The following is a 17822-nucleotide window of genomic DNA, read 5'->3' as shown; positions in this document are numbered from 1 at the left end:
GTTGCAAAATAACTTATTTCCCCAACAACTTGAGCTCACTTATGAATGTATGTATGTATGTATTTGGGTTAAACTACCTCAAGAAGCAGCTTATGAGCTAAACAAAATCATGACTTTGTAACAAATTAAAAAGATAATGTGTTTTTTTTTGTTCTGACATCCAATTTAAAAATATTTAAAAAAATACTGGCACAAACGGAGAAAAGGCAAAGTATGAAAAGCAAATATAAACTTACTTCTAAGTAACTTTAGTTGCAAAATAACTTATTTCCCCAACAACTTGAGCTCACTAATGAAACTTATTTAAAATCTTATTTAAAACGCAACAATATGTTTCATAGACAATAAGAAAAACAACGAGGGGAGCTTAGTGCACTTTGTTTTTTACCGATCTCAGCCAGCTTGTTTGGATCTTCTGAAACAGCCTCCAGTTTGGAAAGGAAACTTTTAATAGCTTTAAATGCCTGATGAAAAACAAACAAACAAGAAACCTCAATTAGATACTAAAAAACAAGTTCAAGTGGCAACAAAATGTCATAAACTCCTCTTAAAACTGTCAGTCACTGGACATCAATGACACTTAAGCAAGTTCATTCCTCTTATACTGCTACTTTAGTTGCAGAACTTGAAGAAGAACAAGATGCTGTCAGCAAATATTTCAACAAGTGTTAACATTAAATGATACAGCATGAAGGCACAAACTCGCACATTATTGTCGTTATTATGCTAATGTTGCATTTTCTCTTGCACCTAAAATGACTGTTTTCTTACTAATGAATACTTTACATGCTAATTATTTTAACTGCCAGGCTGCAGCATTCTGTTTTCTCAGCTCTCCTGCAAGAACTAACAGCTTTGAGTTGAAGCTATAAGAAATATCATAAAGGCCCAGTGAGGGTTTTGGTTGTTGTACCTGATCTCTGACATTTTTATCAGGGTCAACAGTAACGGCACAGAGGGTGGGCAGGATTCGGCCAGCGATCTCCGTCACGCTGTAGTAGTTGTGTGTAGCAGCGAAGCCCAGCACTCCAGCAGAGCGTGAAGCAGGAAACGGGTCTTTGGTGGCTCGAGAGAAGGCAGAAATCAGAACACGCTCTCGGGTCTGTAAAAACAACGACAATCCAATTATTTTTCCACCCCACTTTCTTTTTTCCATCTTAAATGTAGAACGTTTTAATGATGACGTGCTTTACCGTAGCGTTGAGGTAGGAGGCAATTTTTCCCAAACACACGGTGGTGTTGCACCGGATTGGGCCTTGTTCGTCTCTAGCCTGCAGCCGGGCGAAGTGTCGCATCAGCTCCTGGTTCAAGTTGGTCTCGCTCAATTTAGGAGCCAACAGCAACATAGACTTCATGGACGAAAGAGAGAAAAAAAGACTGACTTCATGCTCAGAGTAACAGAAACTGTTATTTATATGTCAGACTGTGTCTATCTCTAAACTCCGTACCTTAACGGTCTGTTCTCTGATGGCAGGGTTGGTGTCTGTGAAGCCGTGAACAACGTGAGGAAAAATCTGTGAATTAACCGCCGCCTCGTTGAGATACTGAATGAACTGCTCCATCTGAGAAAGACAGAAAACAAACTTGACAGTTGTTCAAAAGCATTTACAAATAAAATGCTTACAATCTCTTCCTGCCAATAAAATAGGGCTTGTAAATATTTAAAAAGCTTTGAAACATCACAAGCAAATAACAATTTTTAAACATTATTTAGCCAATTTCTAGCAATTCTTTAAGAACAGAGTATGGTACGGCCAAGCAGAACTTTTAAAGACTTTTTTTTCAGGGCTATTCAACTAAATGTGGGCGGCCGTGGTGCAGTGGTAGTGGCAGCCGACCTCTGATCGGAAGGTTGGAGGTTCGAATCCCGACTTCCCACACCATGTGCCGTTGTGTCCCTGGGCAAGACACTTAACCCCGAGTTGCTCCCGGTGGGACTGGATGGCGCCTTGCATGGCAGCCTACCGCCACCGGTGTATGAATGTGCGTGTGAATGGGTGGATGGCTGGTACTGTAAAGCGCCTTGGGGCCCCTCATAGGGGGCTGGAAGGCGCTATAGAAGTAAGCTCCATTTACCATTTACCATTTAAATTGCTCAGTTTACAAGACAGTGGTAAGACCAGCTATGTTGTATGCTTTGGAGACAGTGGCATTGACAAAAAGACAGGAGAAAGAACTGGAAGTGGCAGAAATGAAGATGCTACGGTTCTCCTTAGGAGTGTCAAGGCTGGATAAGATTAGGAATGAGATCATCAGAGGTACAGCACAGGTTGATCAACTGGGAGATAAAGTTAGAGAGGCCAGACTGAGATGGTTTGGACATGTCAAGAGGAGGGACCGTGGGTATATTGGTAGAAGGATGTTAGAAATGCAGCTGCCAGGAAAAAGCCAAAGAGGAGATATATGGATGTAGTTGGAGAGGACATGGAGGTAGTTGGAGTGAGGACAGAGGATGCAGAGGACAGAGTGAGGTGGAGGAGGATGACTCGCTGTGGCGACCCCCTGAAGAGGAAAAAGACGAAAGAAGAAGATTCAACTAAATTGCTCAGGGGGCAACAGTTACTGAAAGCCAAGAGCTCAGGGGTCAGACATCCAGCAGTTATTGTCATAAAATAAGTTTGTTTTATGGTTTAAAATCTAGTTTTGTTGAAAAAATGGACCCATTGGTGGACTGAACTGAGTTCATCTTGAGGCCAGATTTGGCCCTCGGGCCGCCAGTTGAATAGCCCTGCTTTATACATTCAGACTTTTATTTTACTGAGGCTTAAATTGAGGCAAGTCCTGCATGTGAGCTAAAGATCACCTCAAACAAGCACTAAAAAGAGGAGTCTGGAAACAGAAAATACCTGCTGCAGAAGTCGTATCCTCATGGCTCGGTCTGTGGAGGAAAACATCTTCACGATGACAGGAATGATTTTCTGTTGGTATTCTTCTGCTGACAGAAACTTCCCCACCTGGCACACCAACAGGACATGAAGTCAGACGTGAAAAACATCTCTCCAGAAAAAAAAAATTCATTGTTTTACAGAACTTAAGGTTGTTGTTGTTTTTTTTGTTTGTTGGTGTATTGAGGAATTAAATTTGCCCAGAGGTAAGGATTTACCTTGAAGAGCGGCGTGAGGACGACAGCTCCTGCATTGCCGAACTCGAAGGCGGTGAGCAGCTGAGGCAGGACCTTATGTTTGCAGAAGTTTTCAGGAAACGAGTCCAAATTTTCATTTAGGTCCTGGAAAAACTGCTGCTTCTCGGCTGGATCTTTGATCTACAGAAAGACAAAAAGTCTGAATATTCTTAAAATCCATTCATCTTCATATCAACTGTAGCGCCATTTTCAGAAACACACGAATGAATAGGGTTGAAGTAAGGCATCGTTTACATTAGAAAGGCTGACTTATCTTGAACCAAAAATTATTTGATTTGCTTTCATCTTGGCAGAGATCCATTACAAACAATTTAAGAGCTTGTTAACCTGGATCTCCTCCAGGAAGAGGTTGCTTTCCACGAAGCTGTTGCTAAGGAATCCTCCAGGAGCTCTACAGTTCTGGAGGAAGCGGGCCGGGTTTGGTCGAGCCCGTGGATTAGCTCCAACCAGCTCACAGTAGTGGGAGACAAGTGACTTGGGAATCTGAAAGAACAAAAAAGGAGATAAAATATCTTAAAACAATTTTATAATAATGAAAATCTGTATCACTAATAAAAAATGCTTTTAGCTGCTGATGAAACCAATGAACCTTAAAAAAATACTAAAGATCTGCTCGTAGGCAACTAAATGAGAGCAAGAGCTTTATATATGCATCATTTATTACTTTTATTAAAAGTGAGTAAATCTCAGTATAGCAGCACATTTCAAGATAAAAATCACAAAGTGATTCACATCATACAAATAAAACAGCTTAAAAAAAACTTTTAAAGCTTTTTGTCAAGTGAATTTTGGTAAAGGTTTATGGATGATTGTCACTAATGTTGAATAAATGTGTGTTAAGAGTTTTGTCTGCTCAGAGAGGAACCCGCAGACGCACCGAGGAGCACTGATAACTCCAAGGCCTTCTCCTCGAAGCCGAGGTCGTCTTGACCTCAACTCTGTCTGACAGGTGTGTATTATAAAGCACTTCCTGCCTCGCTGTCCGCTGCAGATCTTCACGACCGGGGGGTTTTGAGCATGTAACTTTGTGAACCTGTGTGTGAACTCTGCCCCTGCATGTAAACTGGGTTGAAAAATCCTCTGTCAATGTGTGAGTAAGTAGATGATGAAAGGATATTTATTTTGTCTAACACTTTTAACAATGTATTAACAAAATTAATATATTTCTATTTTTCAGTAATATTCGTTTCTTGAAGAGGACATTGTGATCTGTGGTGAGAACAGGGAACAGGTGGAAGAGAATTTAGAGGTGAAGGTATGTACTTGAAAGAGGAGGAATGAAAGTCAGCCGTAGTAAGACGGAGTACATGTGTAAATGAGAGGGAGGCCGGTGGAGCAGTGAGGCTACAAGGAGCAGAGGTCACAAAGGTGCAGGACTTCAAGTACTTGGGGTCCACTGTCCAGGAAAATGGGGAGTGTGGTAAAGAGGTGAAAAAAAGAGTCCAGGCAGGATGGAGAAAAGTTTCAGAAGTGATTTGTGAGAAAAGGTAAAAGGAAATAGAATAATGAGACCAGCTATGTTGTATGGTCTGGAGATAGTGAAATGAAGATGTTGAGGTTCTACTTAGGAGTGACAAGTCAGAGTCAGAGTTTCTTTATTGTCATTTGCACCTCATGTGGTACATGTGGTGGAGCGAAATTATGTACACAGGGTCCCAGTTACATCAAGGCTGGATAAGGTTAGGAATGAGATCATCAGAGGTACAGCACAGGTTGAACAACTGGGGCATAAAGTTAGAGAGACCAGACTGAGATGGTTAGGATGTGATGGAACTCGTGAGAACTTGGTCATATTTGATGATTAAACACAGAAACTGTAAAGCGGACATACCTTTCCCAACGAACGAAGGGAGGAAGTCCGAGGTAATGGCCCGTTGAACACCTCCCATATCAGGCAGCCGAGTCGCCACACCTCCCCTGCCCTGCAGCAAAAGCACATCCAGCTAAGCAAGTTCCTTCCACAGAAACCGGGACGTTTTTATAAAGAACCCTCCCTCACCATTTCTCTCCACCGTTGTTTGGCATCTCCGGTGGGTCATATTTCTCCATGTCCGGGTTGACAGCTTTTGGGCTGGGGAGTGACACGCCGCTGGGGTCGCCCTGCTCAGGAGCCAGATGATCCAAGGCCCCTAGCTTCCACTCGCCGGCTCGATCCACAAAAACAGCCCAAATGCCCAAGTTGTTATGAAGCAGGTGGCAGTCGTTGACCAGAAAACTCAGAGCTTTCTGTGAGGAGAAGCACACGGCAGACGTAAAGACAACAGGAACTATGGTTTACTTTAAAGCATCCGACAATATTCTTGCATCATATTCTCACCACTATTTGATGCAGTCCCCATGATATCTCCAGTTCGCCAGCACCGCCATTTTCTGACTGGGCCTTCAGGTGAACTGCCAGCGGCGTCACCTGCTCAGTTACGACGTAAAGACTCTTGTCGGTCTGAAACAACCACAACCAAGATCAACAAGTGAGAAAATTTTAATAAAATGATGTGCCTTTCTTAACATTACACGGTACGGCGAACTTGACAACACATCACCTTGATTCATTCAAATATTTTCAATATTATAGATTTATTTTTACTCCAGTAAAGCAAGAAGTTCCAGTTGCCTCATTTCCAAGTTTGGCAACTACTTTCAGAATGGTTTTCAATAAAACCAACACAGAAGCTAATTTTCTATGTAGCTTAGTAGATTGTCTTCTCTCATTATTTAGTAAAAGCAAATCAAGTGTACTATTAAAATGCAAAAAGGGCACTTCCTTTCATGCCAGAGTTTTCAAATAAAATGATTTTATGCTAAGAAGGGACAGAGTTACAGCCCTGGTGGTCAAACTTTGTTAATGAGGAGTGCACGACCTCAGGCGTTAGTGCAAGATCTCGCAAGGCGTGTTGGCGATCAGGGAAAGTGTAAAGAAAGGTTTTCAACTGGTACTACACCTGAATCATCTCAATTTCTGTAAAACTGACTGAAACCGATATATTTATGTCGGCTAATGTCATTTAGCTGTGGTGGCCATCTTGATTTGGGTTGACTTCACATGTTAATGAGTTTTAGGCACAACCAATAATTACTTACTGAGAGTTTCACTAAAATCTGTCCAGTGGTATCAACAAAGTTTGTCAACTAGTTCAAAAGACATGTTGCCAACAACTACACACACAAACAGGAGCAAAAACATCATTGTCTTTACATCAATGCATTCATCAGCCATAACATTGCAACCACTGACTCACGCTGGAGATTACACACCCATTTGGATCAAGATATTCTACTTCATCATCAGGACAGCACCTCACAAAATCTGCTTAGGAATGGCTCAAATTTCAAGGTACTCAACTAAACTTCAAATCCTACAAGATACTAATTCGATAAAATCCAATTACCTGTACATCAAAGGGAAGTACGTCTACTCTATTTAGGTGCTTGAGCTTGAATTGGCGGCAACTGGACTTTCTTTCTTTGTAACATATCTTGTAGCATTTAGGTCTGCAGTAACCCAAATGATTGTTTACAGTGACACAAACCCAATTCACAGAGACCCCACCCCACAATACAAAGCCCCCCCAAGATCGTTACTGGTGTTTTAGACACTACAGGACCCCCACAGATGTTCTTTGTTCATACACTGACTGTTCATTAAAAAAAAAGCTGTTTTTATTTTTGTAAACATTATTTTATTGGCAGTCTCAGCTGGAACACATTTCAGAATGATGGGAGGTTCTCCAGTCTTGTTCCGCTTGAAAATTTTAATTTATTTTTATAAAAAAGAACTAGAGATCTCATCCATAAGCACATATTGTTATTGAAAGTTGATATTTTTTATGTTTGTGTATCTTATATTTAAAAAATAACAATTTAAATGGATGTATCGATAAGGGCAGCACGGTGACACAACTGGTAGAGCTGCTGCCTCTCAGAGAGAGGGTTGCCAGTTCAAATCCCGGTCCAGGCACCTTTCTGGGTGAAGTTTGCATGTTCTCTCCGTGCATGCGTGGGTTTTCTCTGGGTACTCCGGTTTCCTCCCACATATTAAAAACATGCATGTTAGGCTGATTGGTAATTCTAAATTGTCTCTAGGTGCGAGAGAGAGTGAGCGGTTGTTTGTCTCGTTTGTCTCTATGTGTCCCTGTGATGGACTGGAGAACTGTCCAGGGTGTCCCCCGCCCCTCGCACAGTGATTGCTGGACATGAGCACCGGTGAACCCCGTGATTCAAAATGGAAGAAGCGGGTAAAGATAATGGATGGATGGATGTCTAGATGGCCAGGTATGAGTGGTCAGTGGACCATGGAAGGATGGATGTGTTATCTATATGTATGTATTATCAAAGTTTTTGTTTTATTTATGCACAACAGGTTTCTCTTGCAGATGAGACAATTGTGTCAATTAGACTAACCTGTATAAAGGAAAAGAAAGGTTAGCTCTATATTAGCCAGGTGAATACAGGTAATGTGTATTTCTTCTACACTGTTGTTCTACATCTACAGCAGCTCCTAAAAGTTAATTAACTCACCTCTCTCTGAATAAAGGTAGGCAGAGAAAAAAGCAGATGTAACACAGCTGATCATATGGCAGCTCTGTAGCAGAAGAAGGCTACTCGCCTCTAACTATTAAAAAACTGAACATGATCAATGCAGAACCATTTAGGCTAGAATAAATACCTCTAGTCCATCGACATAAGTCAGGATGTTGGGATGCCTCAGGGTCTTCATTCGTTTGAATGCAGCTTTGGCCAGCTGGGTTTGTTGCTCTGTTCCTTGAGACACTTCGTAGACAAACACAGAGACAGGATCTCCTGTAGTCTGAAGGGGACAGGGCGAGGTTGAGTAAATCACGCTCACGCCGTACCGAACATTTAACTTTGAGTTCAAACATCAAACACTTGTGTTTATTTAATTTAACGCGATATTCAGGACTGGAGATAGGGAGTGATGGCGCAGAGGTTAGAGAAGGTGGGCTTGTGATCGGAAGATCGCTGGTTCATCTCCGGTATCGACAACATCAAAATGTGCCTCTACCCTCATTTGCCCCACTCTTGCCCTTGAGCAAGGCCCTTAACACCAACATCCAATCCCCCAGGCGCCCTAGATAGCAGCTCTCTGCTCCACAGAGAGGGTTGTGGTAGCTCGGTGGTCTGTGGTTACGCCGGGAATGGCACCCGGAGTAAAAACAATTGCCAAGTCTTGACCCCTGATGAAGGGAGCAGCCGAAAGAAGAAGAAAAATTCAGGACTGGAGATGAAGAAGTTGTTGCTCAGCAGTCAACTGATCCTGCGGTGAAGATGATTATAGACACATGACAGTCTCTGCTTCTCCGTGACAATTATCACTACGGTCCGTCAGCTGTGTGTAAATGTGTTGAACCGGCTTTCAACCGATTTTTATTGAAATAGTAAATCGGATATGAGGTGACGTGGCGAGAAATACGTGTCTGTTGGAGTAAACTCCTAGCCTGTGCTAACACCGAGTGAGAACAAGGACACCGCCATGAATTAAAACTAGTACTGACAATTTATGAGGGCAACAAAACAGGAGAGGACATAACAGATGCGACATGGGAGACAAATTTAACTCTAAATGTCGCATGTTGGCAGGCCTTCGTAAACAAACGAGCTAAGGCTAACACAGTTAGCCGCTTTTACCTTTCGTTTCCCCCGATGCAGAGTCCAGATTCCGGACTTTTCCGGGCTGTCCGGGAGAATTTCATAAGCAAAGTCTTTGATGGGATCTCTGGCAAAAAACGACCACATTTCCTCTTATTTCCAAACCTCATCAAACACCAAACATACACAGGCAGCGGTAGACAAGCACAGACTGATGCCGGAGTAGACTAGCTGTGACTAAGAACTACAAACAAGCTCGGAAGAAAAATTAGTCCCCGGGAACTTTGGTTAGGCATATTAGTTCCACATTCTAGAAATCTAAAATACACGTAAATTTAAAAATATAATCATTATAAAGTAGTTAGATCATTTTTGAAATATCTAAATTGTAAAAAAAAATCCACCTTTTTATCAGAACGTTTTTGTGTAACAGAAATAATTGCTGATGACGTTCACATATTTTTCAAATAAGGGAATAAATACCTATAAAAAAAAAAACTACATTTGATGCAAAAACAAAGAAACAAACAAAAAAAAACTAGAGACATATTGGAGCCCTGGTATATAAAAAAATAAAAAGCTGTTTTCACTCAAGTCACGTGACTGATATAAACAAAAAGTTTTTCCGTTTTCAAAATCCAAATGTGATAAATGTCAGGGAATTAGCTAAAAATAATTAAATACAGAGGCCATATTAAACAGTAGATTAGACACTAGAATCTATTGCCTATGTGTCATACTGAAATGATTCCTGACTACTTGGGCTCTTCTGTTTTATTCCGGGAGACGTGTTGAAGTGGTACGTATGATCCTATCAAAATAATCTTTAGATTATTTAAAGTCATTATCTGAGAGACAAAAAAAAGTCAGAGTTCAAACAATATTATTTCATTAAGAGTTCCTTTTTTGATGTCACTTCCTGTTTCACTTTGGCCATGCCAAATTTAAAATAAAATGTCATTTATTTAATGGGTAAAATAATCTGTTATGTTAAGTTTATTAAATATTAAGATGTTTTATTGCACTTTTGTCTATCTAAAACAGGTGTCTTTTGAAAACAAGTCCTTGTGACTCAATTAAGACTTCCTGTATAAATAAAGGTTGAATGAATGTCACATATGGTTGTTCTCAAAGTTGAGAGGTTGTGAGATGAATGGAGAGAGGCCATGTTGTGCTCCCCTTGCTGCAGTTTGTAAAACTCATTCATCTGCTCTGTTTGGGCCTCACGTGGCTCCTTCTGACATTTTTCTTCATAAGCCCTCTGTTTGGCCAGATGTCTCCATTCTTTCTTCTCTTTCTTCTAGATGGGAGCATATGTTGTTCTAGAACCTGAACATAGTTCTCTGCATTAATGGTGCCTTTCCAGACATGCAAGCTGCCCATGCCACAAGCGCTCATGCAACCCCATACCATCAGTGATGCAGGCTTCTGAACGGAGCGTTGATAACAACTTGGGCTGTCCTTGTCCTCTCTGGTCCGGATGACATGGCGTCCCAGTGTTCCATAAAGAACTTCCAATCGTGTCCTTGTCCTCTCTGGTCCGGATGACATGGCGTCCCAGTGTTCCATAAAGAACTTCCAATCGTGTCCTTGTCCTCTCTGGTCCGGATGACATGGCGTCCCAGTGTTCCATAAAGAACTTCCAATCGTGACACATCTGACCACAGAACAGTTTTCCATTTTGCCACACTCCATTTTAAATGACCCCTGGCCCAGTGCAAACGTCTGAGCTTGTGGAGCTTGCTTAGAAATGGCTTCCTCTTTGCACTGTAGAGTTTCAGCTGGCAACGGCAGATGGCACGGTGGATTGTGTTCACTGACAATGCTTTCTGGAAGTATTCCTGAGCCCATTCTGTTATTTCCTTGACAGTGGCATTCCTGTTTGAGGTGCAGTGGGCCCGGAGATCACGAGCATCCAGTAGTTTTATGGCTTTGACCCTTACGCACAGCGATTGTTCCAGATTCTCTGAATCTTTTGATGATGTTATGCATGGTTGATAACTTAAAAGTATTTGCTATTTTACGCTGGGTAACACCATTCTGGTATTGCTGCACTATCTTTCTGCGCAACAATGGTGGAATTGGTGATCCTCTTACCATCTTGGCTTCTGAGACACTGACACTTTGAGAAGCTCTTTTTATACCCAATCATGTTGTCAATTGACTTAATTAGTGTTAATTGGTCTTCTAGCTGTTCGTTATATGCTCAATTTCATTTTTCCAGCCACTTATTGCTACTTGTCCCAACTTTTTTGGGATTCGTTGACACTGTGAAATTTTGAATCAACATATTTTTCCTTTAAAATGTTATTTACTCAGATTAAACTTTTGATCTGTCATCTATGTTATATTACGAATAAAAGATTGACATTTGCCATCTCCACATCATTGCATTCAGTTTTTATTCACAATTTGTTTAGTGTCCCAACTTTTTAGGAATTTGGTTTGTACATTTAACAAAGAAATACTTTGATTCACATACTTTTTTTTAAAATACAAAATACTTTTGAGACAACAAAATAAAATTTACACATCATTTATAGCAGTTTTACTAGATGCAGATTCAGAATCAGTTTATTATTGCCATGTCAATGAACGAGGTTCACAAAACTAGGAATTTGCTTTGACATAAGGTGCGAATAGTAATAAAGTAAAATAAAGTAAATAAAGTAAAAATGAGAACATTACATAAGACATAAGACCTGTGTACACCCACAAATAAAGTAAAATTAAAAACATAACCATATGTACACCCATACAATAGAAAAAAAATTAGTTATATAGATTATAGTTACTGTTATACTAACTTTCGCTTTCAGCTAATGTTTTTGCTAATCTTAAGATTTTAGTGGGACTGTGTTCACTTTCATTGTTGTATTATTACTTTTTTTTTTTTTCATGTGGTAAAGGCAGGACCCGAAAGTCCCAGGTTCGATCCAGTCATTGCACATCTCGTGGTGTCACTGAGAAGGATACCCATCCCCAATGGCCTTCAACAGCTGCCCACTGCTACACCTGGGAGTGATGGTTAAATCGGTCCTTCTCAAATAGTGGGGCACGCTCCCCTTGGGGGGGGGTGTGGTGTGGTGGTGCATGTGACCTAGAAAACATCAGAATTCATCATGTCCTGGATGACAGAATCTTCACCAGCATACCCTAGAAAACATGCTTTTTTTGCCACAGGGAGTAAATATATATTTTTTCCCACCATTCTCATTATGCGCGTGCGTTCCTAATAAAGTTATGAACAAATATGGCTGCCTTGTAATTTTCGGAGCCATGCATGACCCATGTCTCGCCTCTCTGCTGCTGACTTGATAAATAAACTCAGACCGTCACCTCCTCAGTCCTCCGCTCCTGTTTTTATGTCCATGCGCTCTGGACGTCACTCAGCGCGCATGCAACAAAGAGTAAACTCAAGCGAGAGCGACACCTGCCCCCTTTCCTCTTTCGCATTGACAAAATGTTTTTATCGATAAGTTTGTCAAAGCACAATTTACAGAGGTAATGTTTAGTAAATCTCTAGTAGGACTCTATGGAGGACTCTATTCTTTGCCAACAAAATAAATTCACCTCCTCAGAGTTAAGCTGCTGTTTTTGTGATTCTCTGGACGTTTGTCACTCACAGCATGCAGGTGACAAAAGTAAATTCAAAGCGTGTTACCTGCTCCCCTTCTTTCAGATTGACATTTTTTTTGCTTTATCAATGTGTGCTCATTGATCCAGACTTCCCAATTTTGATTAAAAATCAGCATAAATTGTTTCATTCATTTTTGTAGGTCAAAGTGTTTTGTAAAACACTCCTGAGTTAAAATGTTGCTGATCAATTTGAATTTATTATTTATTGATTATATTTAATTTTATTTTTCAGTACCAAATGGTCTAAAATGTTTAGTTTAGTAAGGATTTTTTTTAGGCAAAATGATGCACTTTAAGTTGTTTCTGTTACAAATTAAAAAAAAAAACAATGTTAATAGTTATTCTTCGTTGTAAGTTGATTTATATTGTTTTTTCCTTTAATGTTAATAAGGATACAGTGTTAGGCAGAGGTGCACATAACAATTCTAGACATACCATTTAATCACAGCGGAGAGTTGGGGGGCGAGCAAAATGTTTGTCTTCCTGGGTTGGGGGGGGGTTTATAACAGAAAATAATTGAGAAGCACTGGGTTAAATGCAGAGCCAATTTCACCATTGTATGATAACATACAATAATAACACATTTATCGTTTTGGATGAAAGACAAAACCTCTCAGCAAAACAAACTAAAAAAAAAAAACCTGTCCAGATGACCCGACTGAACATTGTTGGATTTGTACCTCGAGTATTGAGCATGATTTTTTTTTTTTTTATTATTAAATCCACTAGTTGTTTTTTTTACGCAAATGTAATTTCCTTTTTATATTGGTTTTTGTTTTGAATGAGCACCATCTGGTGTATTTTCAAGACGATCCCCAAAACATTTTTCATTAAAGACCATCGTGAAGAGTTGGGGTGGGGACAAAGCTGATGATGGGCCTTTGTCCCGCTCAGAACACATCACTGGACACCATGAGTGATCATCTAAGGGTCCCAACTTCCTCAGCTGTCAAGTCCAGTTAGTCTACGAAGAAACACCCAGGTACTTCTGATCACTTACGAGTTGTCAGGTTTAGTTTTGAGATCGTAAAATCATAAACCACCAATTTTCTGATCACCTTCCAAGTTCGTGTTTTATTGTCATTCGCATCACGTGGTACGAGGTGGAACAAAATTATGTACACAGGGTCCCAGTTACATCCAGAAATACAAATATAAAAAAAAGTGTAAAAAGAAACGGTAAATAAGGATCTTAGATATAAACTAAGACATATGCTAAACAGTACACTGAACAGCAGCATAAACACGTTTGTGAGTAGAGTATGACTGAATACAGCAGCATGAAATAATCTGGAGGATGGATTCCGAAACTCCTTGAACTCGTTTGCTAGTCTGACCATCTGCTCGTTGCAGCTTCAGCCACATAGCACACCAAAAGCAAGACACCGCAGGGAGTTGAACCCTGTTCTGACAAGTCAGAAGTGCCTCCACCGGAGTCTTTTGCTTTTTTTTTTTTGGCCTATAACTTGGGCAAAAGCAAAACCTGAAGGAACAAACAAGTTGTTCCTTCAGTAAAAGAAAGCCCTCCCAATACTTAGCTGCTATATATTCATGTCACCACATGGATATTTTTGTTGATCAACCTGAAACTAGAAGGCAGAACATTTCCTCACCCTTCTGGGTGTTTCCCATAAGATGTGCATTTAGCTTACACCATGAAACGCTTTCATATCCAAAATAAAAACCAACGCCACAATACCACCATCCCTCGTCAATCTCATGGATTCCATTTGCATTTCTTCAGGACATGAGGCTTAACTGAACACTTAAAAGCTGCAATGAAAGAAAGAAAAGGACAATTTTAACTACCCCCCCGCCCCTCCCCCATAACTATCCCACTGCTAAACGCAAATTGTTTTAACAAGATAACGTTTACCACGACTGATGTAGCATTTACCACAGCTACTTCTCTTCATTGACGCTCAACTCTTCCAAGTAAGACTGATCCCTAGAGGCTGGCTGTACCAAAATCATCCCACCACTTCCTGGGAATTTAAGATGCCTGGCTTGGTAGCAAGATTTAGCTGTACGAAAGAATCTGCAAGGAAGAGAGAGACAAGTGTTGCACCCCCCCCAAAAAGAAACACCCCCCACTATACACTAATGCAATGTTTGACGACTTTATGAACATTATGTTGCGATATGCAAATTAAATGTTATGCAGAGCTGAGGTGCATGCAACATGTCTTGTTACACATTTAAGCCATGATGTTGAAAAATCCAAATTAAGGGAACTAAAAATCACTTAACCTGGCACCCACGAAACTGAGGTGATGCAGTATTAGAAACAAGCTTGCAGATCTTGATCTTACAATGCAGGACCGTTTTCCACCACAGGTTAGGGCCATCCCAGATGACAACACAATTTACACTTTTTACCTAAGAAACCAGAAGAAAAAAAGGGGGAAAGCACACAGACAAAGAGCAGGGCTTCGCAAAGGACGCCGGGGATCAGATTTGAGCTCAAGCGTACGGGGGATCGGTACTTCATTCAGGGTGGCACTCATTCGCCGACAGCTTCCACAGATGACTTTGCATTCAGGGGCAGGTGAGATTGAAGGGGATAGACGAGTATGATCTGAAACAAAGTGATCTACACGACACACCCACCACACATTGTACACAATACAAAGAGTTGTGTGTTCTACTGATGTGGTATTAAGATGCAAAGCAATAAGGCCCCAAGGCCAAAGAGGAATTTAAAAGTAAAGCATTGTTGCAGATGATTTTAGGTTAACATAAAGCCAGTTCCAAGATGTCATTTTGTCATCTACACATTGCATAGGTGTTTTAGGTAAGTCAACATCTTACTACGCGCTCCAGGCTGGAGGACTTGACTTGTGCTTGAACCGGTCTTGTATTGAGATTTCTGCAAAGAGAAGCGTAGGGACACGCCCAACCAAACATGTGCATGTACTAAAGCAACACAGTTGCATTGCATTGCATTTCAGGCCAAATGTAAGCTGCACAATGCACAGCGTCGCTCAGTTCTTTCAATTTAGAAAATGCACAGTTGCGCATTTGTTGTCATGTGATCAACCTGCCACTTGCACAGTTGCACAAGGGCCAGCAACTGAGGACTACATCAATTTTTAAAAAAAGATGCCAAGACAACCTGACCCTTCCTGTTCAAACTGCATGTCGGTCATGTTCAAAGGGCTGGAAGATTCCTGTGTTGTCCTAGGCGGACTGCATTCTTCCTTTGGACCGCTCTGTAAAATTGAAAAGGTAGAAAAGACACCCCGGACCCTCTCCACAGTATCGTAGAACTGACTGTTGTTATCCTTACCCAAATGCTTTACTGCAGATAATGTTAAGTCTAATGAAGCTCCATCAAATCTTCCTTTTAAAATTAAAAATTAAGCAGTGCTTTTTCCAAGTAGAACAAATTTCAAATAGAAAAGTGCACTTACTTAAATAAGCGACTTACTATACATTTCCAATAATTTGATGGGATTCAACTTATCTGCATTTTCCACTTTCAAAAAGGTCATTGAGCCCAGGTCACATCCGTGCTCTACAAAGAATACTCCAAGCTCTAGTCAAACCTGAAAAAGCACAAGGAAAGCTTCCCCACACAAGCCCCTCCCAAAAGAACAAACGCATACCAAAACTGTATTCAATCACAACAAGCTATGCATTTATTATGCAAAAATAAAATCCTTTACAGATAGTTTACTCATTGTATTATCAATACAAGGCACAACAACTAATTGCAAAGGAATTGCAATGAATGGATCTAGCAAAACAATGAATGTTAGGATAAATGTGAACACAGTGAGCTTACGTGATGCTCGATGTGCAAGGGAACTTGTACAGACAATGAGTTAGAACTCCTGATGGTCTTGGGTATTGAAAGCACACAGGACACAGCACACTGAAAAACTGCAAAGAAAAACAAAAGCCTTCTCCCCACAAGACCCCATTCCAATACAATGAAGCTGTACAGAACACATACTGGTTTTACAGCAAGCAATATGAACTGCCTTAAAGAACTATGAATACAGTTTACAAAGTATGGATGTAAATTTCCCAAAAATATTCAGATACCGCAAGCCTGAGCATGAAGAATCCTTCCTGACCGGTAGTTGGACTTGTGGATTTGATTGGGCCTTTACTTACAAATCTGCAAGTCAAACATACACAATCCCCTCCCACAGAGCAACTGCAAGTTAAAAGAATTTCTAGTAAAGAGACTTGTTACCACATTCTCTTGGGGAAAAAGCAGGCTCTGTACACCAGACGACTAGCTTTACGGTTGCTATTCCATATGGCCAAGTCGACTTGAATCCTGTTGGGTATGCCTGGATGTTTCCTATTCATGCCGTGTGAAGCTGTAAAGTCTAGGAAGAGACTGATTAACTCCCCCACACCCCACCCACCCACCATTAGGCCCCTAAAAATATATACAACTTTCACATTTTATGTTACAAACATGAAAATAAAATCCCTTACATACAAAATACCTTCCTAGACCTTGTTAAATGACAGCTGATGCACATGATCCTGATCCGAAGGAAGGAAGCACTATTGTACGCAAGGTGGCCAACTTGTATAGAGTAGCTGTGTGCAACCAAGGATTCTCTCCATGGTGTGCTTTGGGGGGCAGGCCTGTAAAAAAAGAGAAACTCCAGACACTTTTAACACCCCCCCTCCCCTAACCCCCAAGTTGCCAGCCTAAGGAAACCATTGCAACAATTCTATCAGAGCTAATAATGACTGATGTACAGGATCCTTACTCCACATGTACACTTCATGCATTAACTCACTGCTGGGTTAAGAGGTAGGTAGAGCTGATCTGTACCAATGGGGGAGTCGAAGTACCGAAGGGCTGCTGAGCACACCCAATTCGCTGCACAGAAGATCACCCACACTCCAGAGCTGTAAACTTCTGTCGACCTATCAAAACGACCAAGGATTGCTTTTCCTTCCAGTAGCAGGGAAACGATGGATTGCAGTGGGTTGTAGTCCGATTAAGAGCTTGTCCACCAGCACACTACCAAGGCATTCATCACAGTAGACACCCAAAAATCACACGCACAAGGAGATGACCACCGTACAACACGCTTTACACAGCTTGCCTGAAAAAAGGAAGAGAAATCTGTGCAAGAAATTTGGTTCTACAACAGTTGTTGAAAAGAACTTTAAAAGTCTAAATGCCTGAGAACGTTACAGGGATACCTCAAACCAGTATACAAACCAATGACCAGTTTAAAGTTGAAGCTAGATCTGTGCGCCCATCCCACCCTTGGCTCTGGCGTTGGCCTCTCAGCTACACTGCCCTGTGCCTCTGGCGCCCTCTGGTGTACGCTCGCAGACAGCTGATCTCTGGAAACTTCTCTGCTCTGGCCTCCATGCTCTCGTCCTGCCTGGCTCGACTCTGGTCCTCCCACGCCCTCAGGTCCTGTCCTGCCTGGCTCGACTCTGGTCCTCTCAC

At 41.1% G+C, this 17822-nt stretch overlaps 1 protein-coding gene and 1 long non-coding RNA gene across 2 annotated transcripts in view; one reads left to right on the top strand and one right to left on the bottom strand.

The window, feature by feature from the left end:
- The window catches only part of scyl1 (SCY1-like, kinase-like 1), a 13395-nt gene extending 4399 nt beyond the window's left edge, over positions 1 to 8996 (bottom strand). Inside the window, exons 1-12 of the mRNA XM_037675805.1 lie at positions 8786 to 8996; positions 7806 to 7946; positions 5460 to 5582; positions 5142 to 5368; positions 4974 to 5064; positions 3470 to 3625; positions 3104 to 3262; positions 2847 to 2954; positions 1449 to 1562; positions 1194 to 1349; positions 914 to 1102; positions 389 to 464 (exon numbers count right to left, since the gene is read on the bottom strand). Of these exons, the coding sequence (XP_037531733.1) occupies positions 389 to 464; positions 914 to 1102; positions 1194 to 1349; positions 1449 to 1562; positions 2847 to 2954; positions 3104 to 3262; positions 3470 to 3625; positions 4974 to 5064; positions 5142 to 5368; positions 5460 to 5582; positions 7806 to 7946; positions 8786 to 8893 (1648 nt within the window). The 5' untranslated portion in view covers positions 8894 to 8996. The remainder of the gene's footprint in view (positions 1 to 388; positions 465 to 913; positions 1103 to 1193; positions 1350 to 1448; positions 1563 to 2846; positions 2955 to 3103; positions 3263 to 3469; positions 3626 to 4973; positions 5065 to 5141; positions 5369 to 5459; positions 5583 to 7805; positions 7947 to 8785) is intronic.
- A 6336-nt stretch (positions 8997 to 15332) lies between these two features.
- The window catches only part of LOC119408425, a 2815-nt gene continuing 325 nt past the window's right edge, over positions 15333 to 17822 (top strand). Inside the window, exon 1 of the long non-coding RNA XR_005186735.1 lies at positions 15333 to 17786. This is a non-coding gene — a long non-coding RNA (uncharacterized LOC119408425). The remainder of the gene's footprint in view (positions 17787 to 17822) is intronic.

The sequence above is a fragment of the Nematolebias whitei genome, chromosome 4 (assembly GCF_014905685.2).
Source record: "Nematolebias whitei isolate Nwh7 chromosome 4, NemWhi1, whole genome shotgun sequence".
Classification (NCBI taxonomy): domain Eukaryota; kingdom Metazoa; phylum Chordata; class Actinopteri; order Cyprinodontiformes; family Rivulidae; genus Nematolebias; species Nematolebias whitei.
This window is presented reverse-complemented; position numbering and strand designations above follow the sequence as displayed.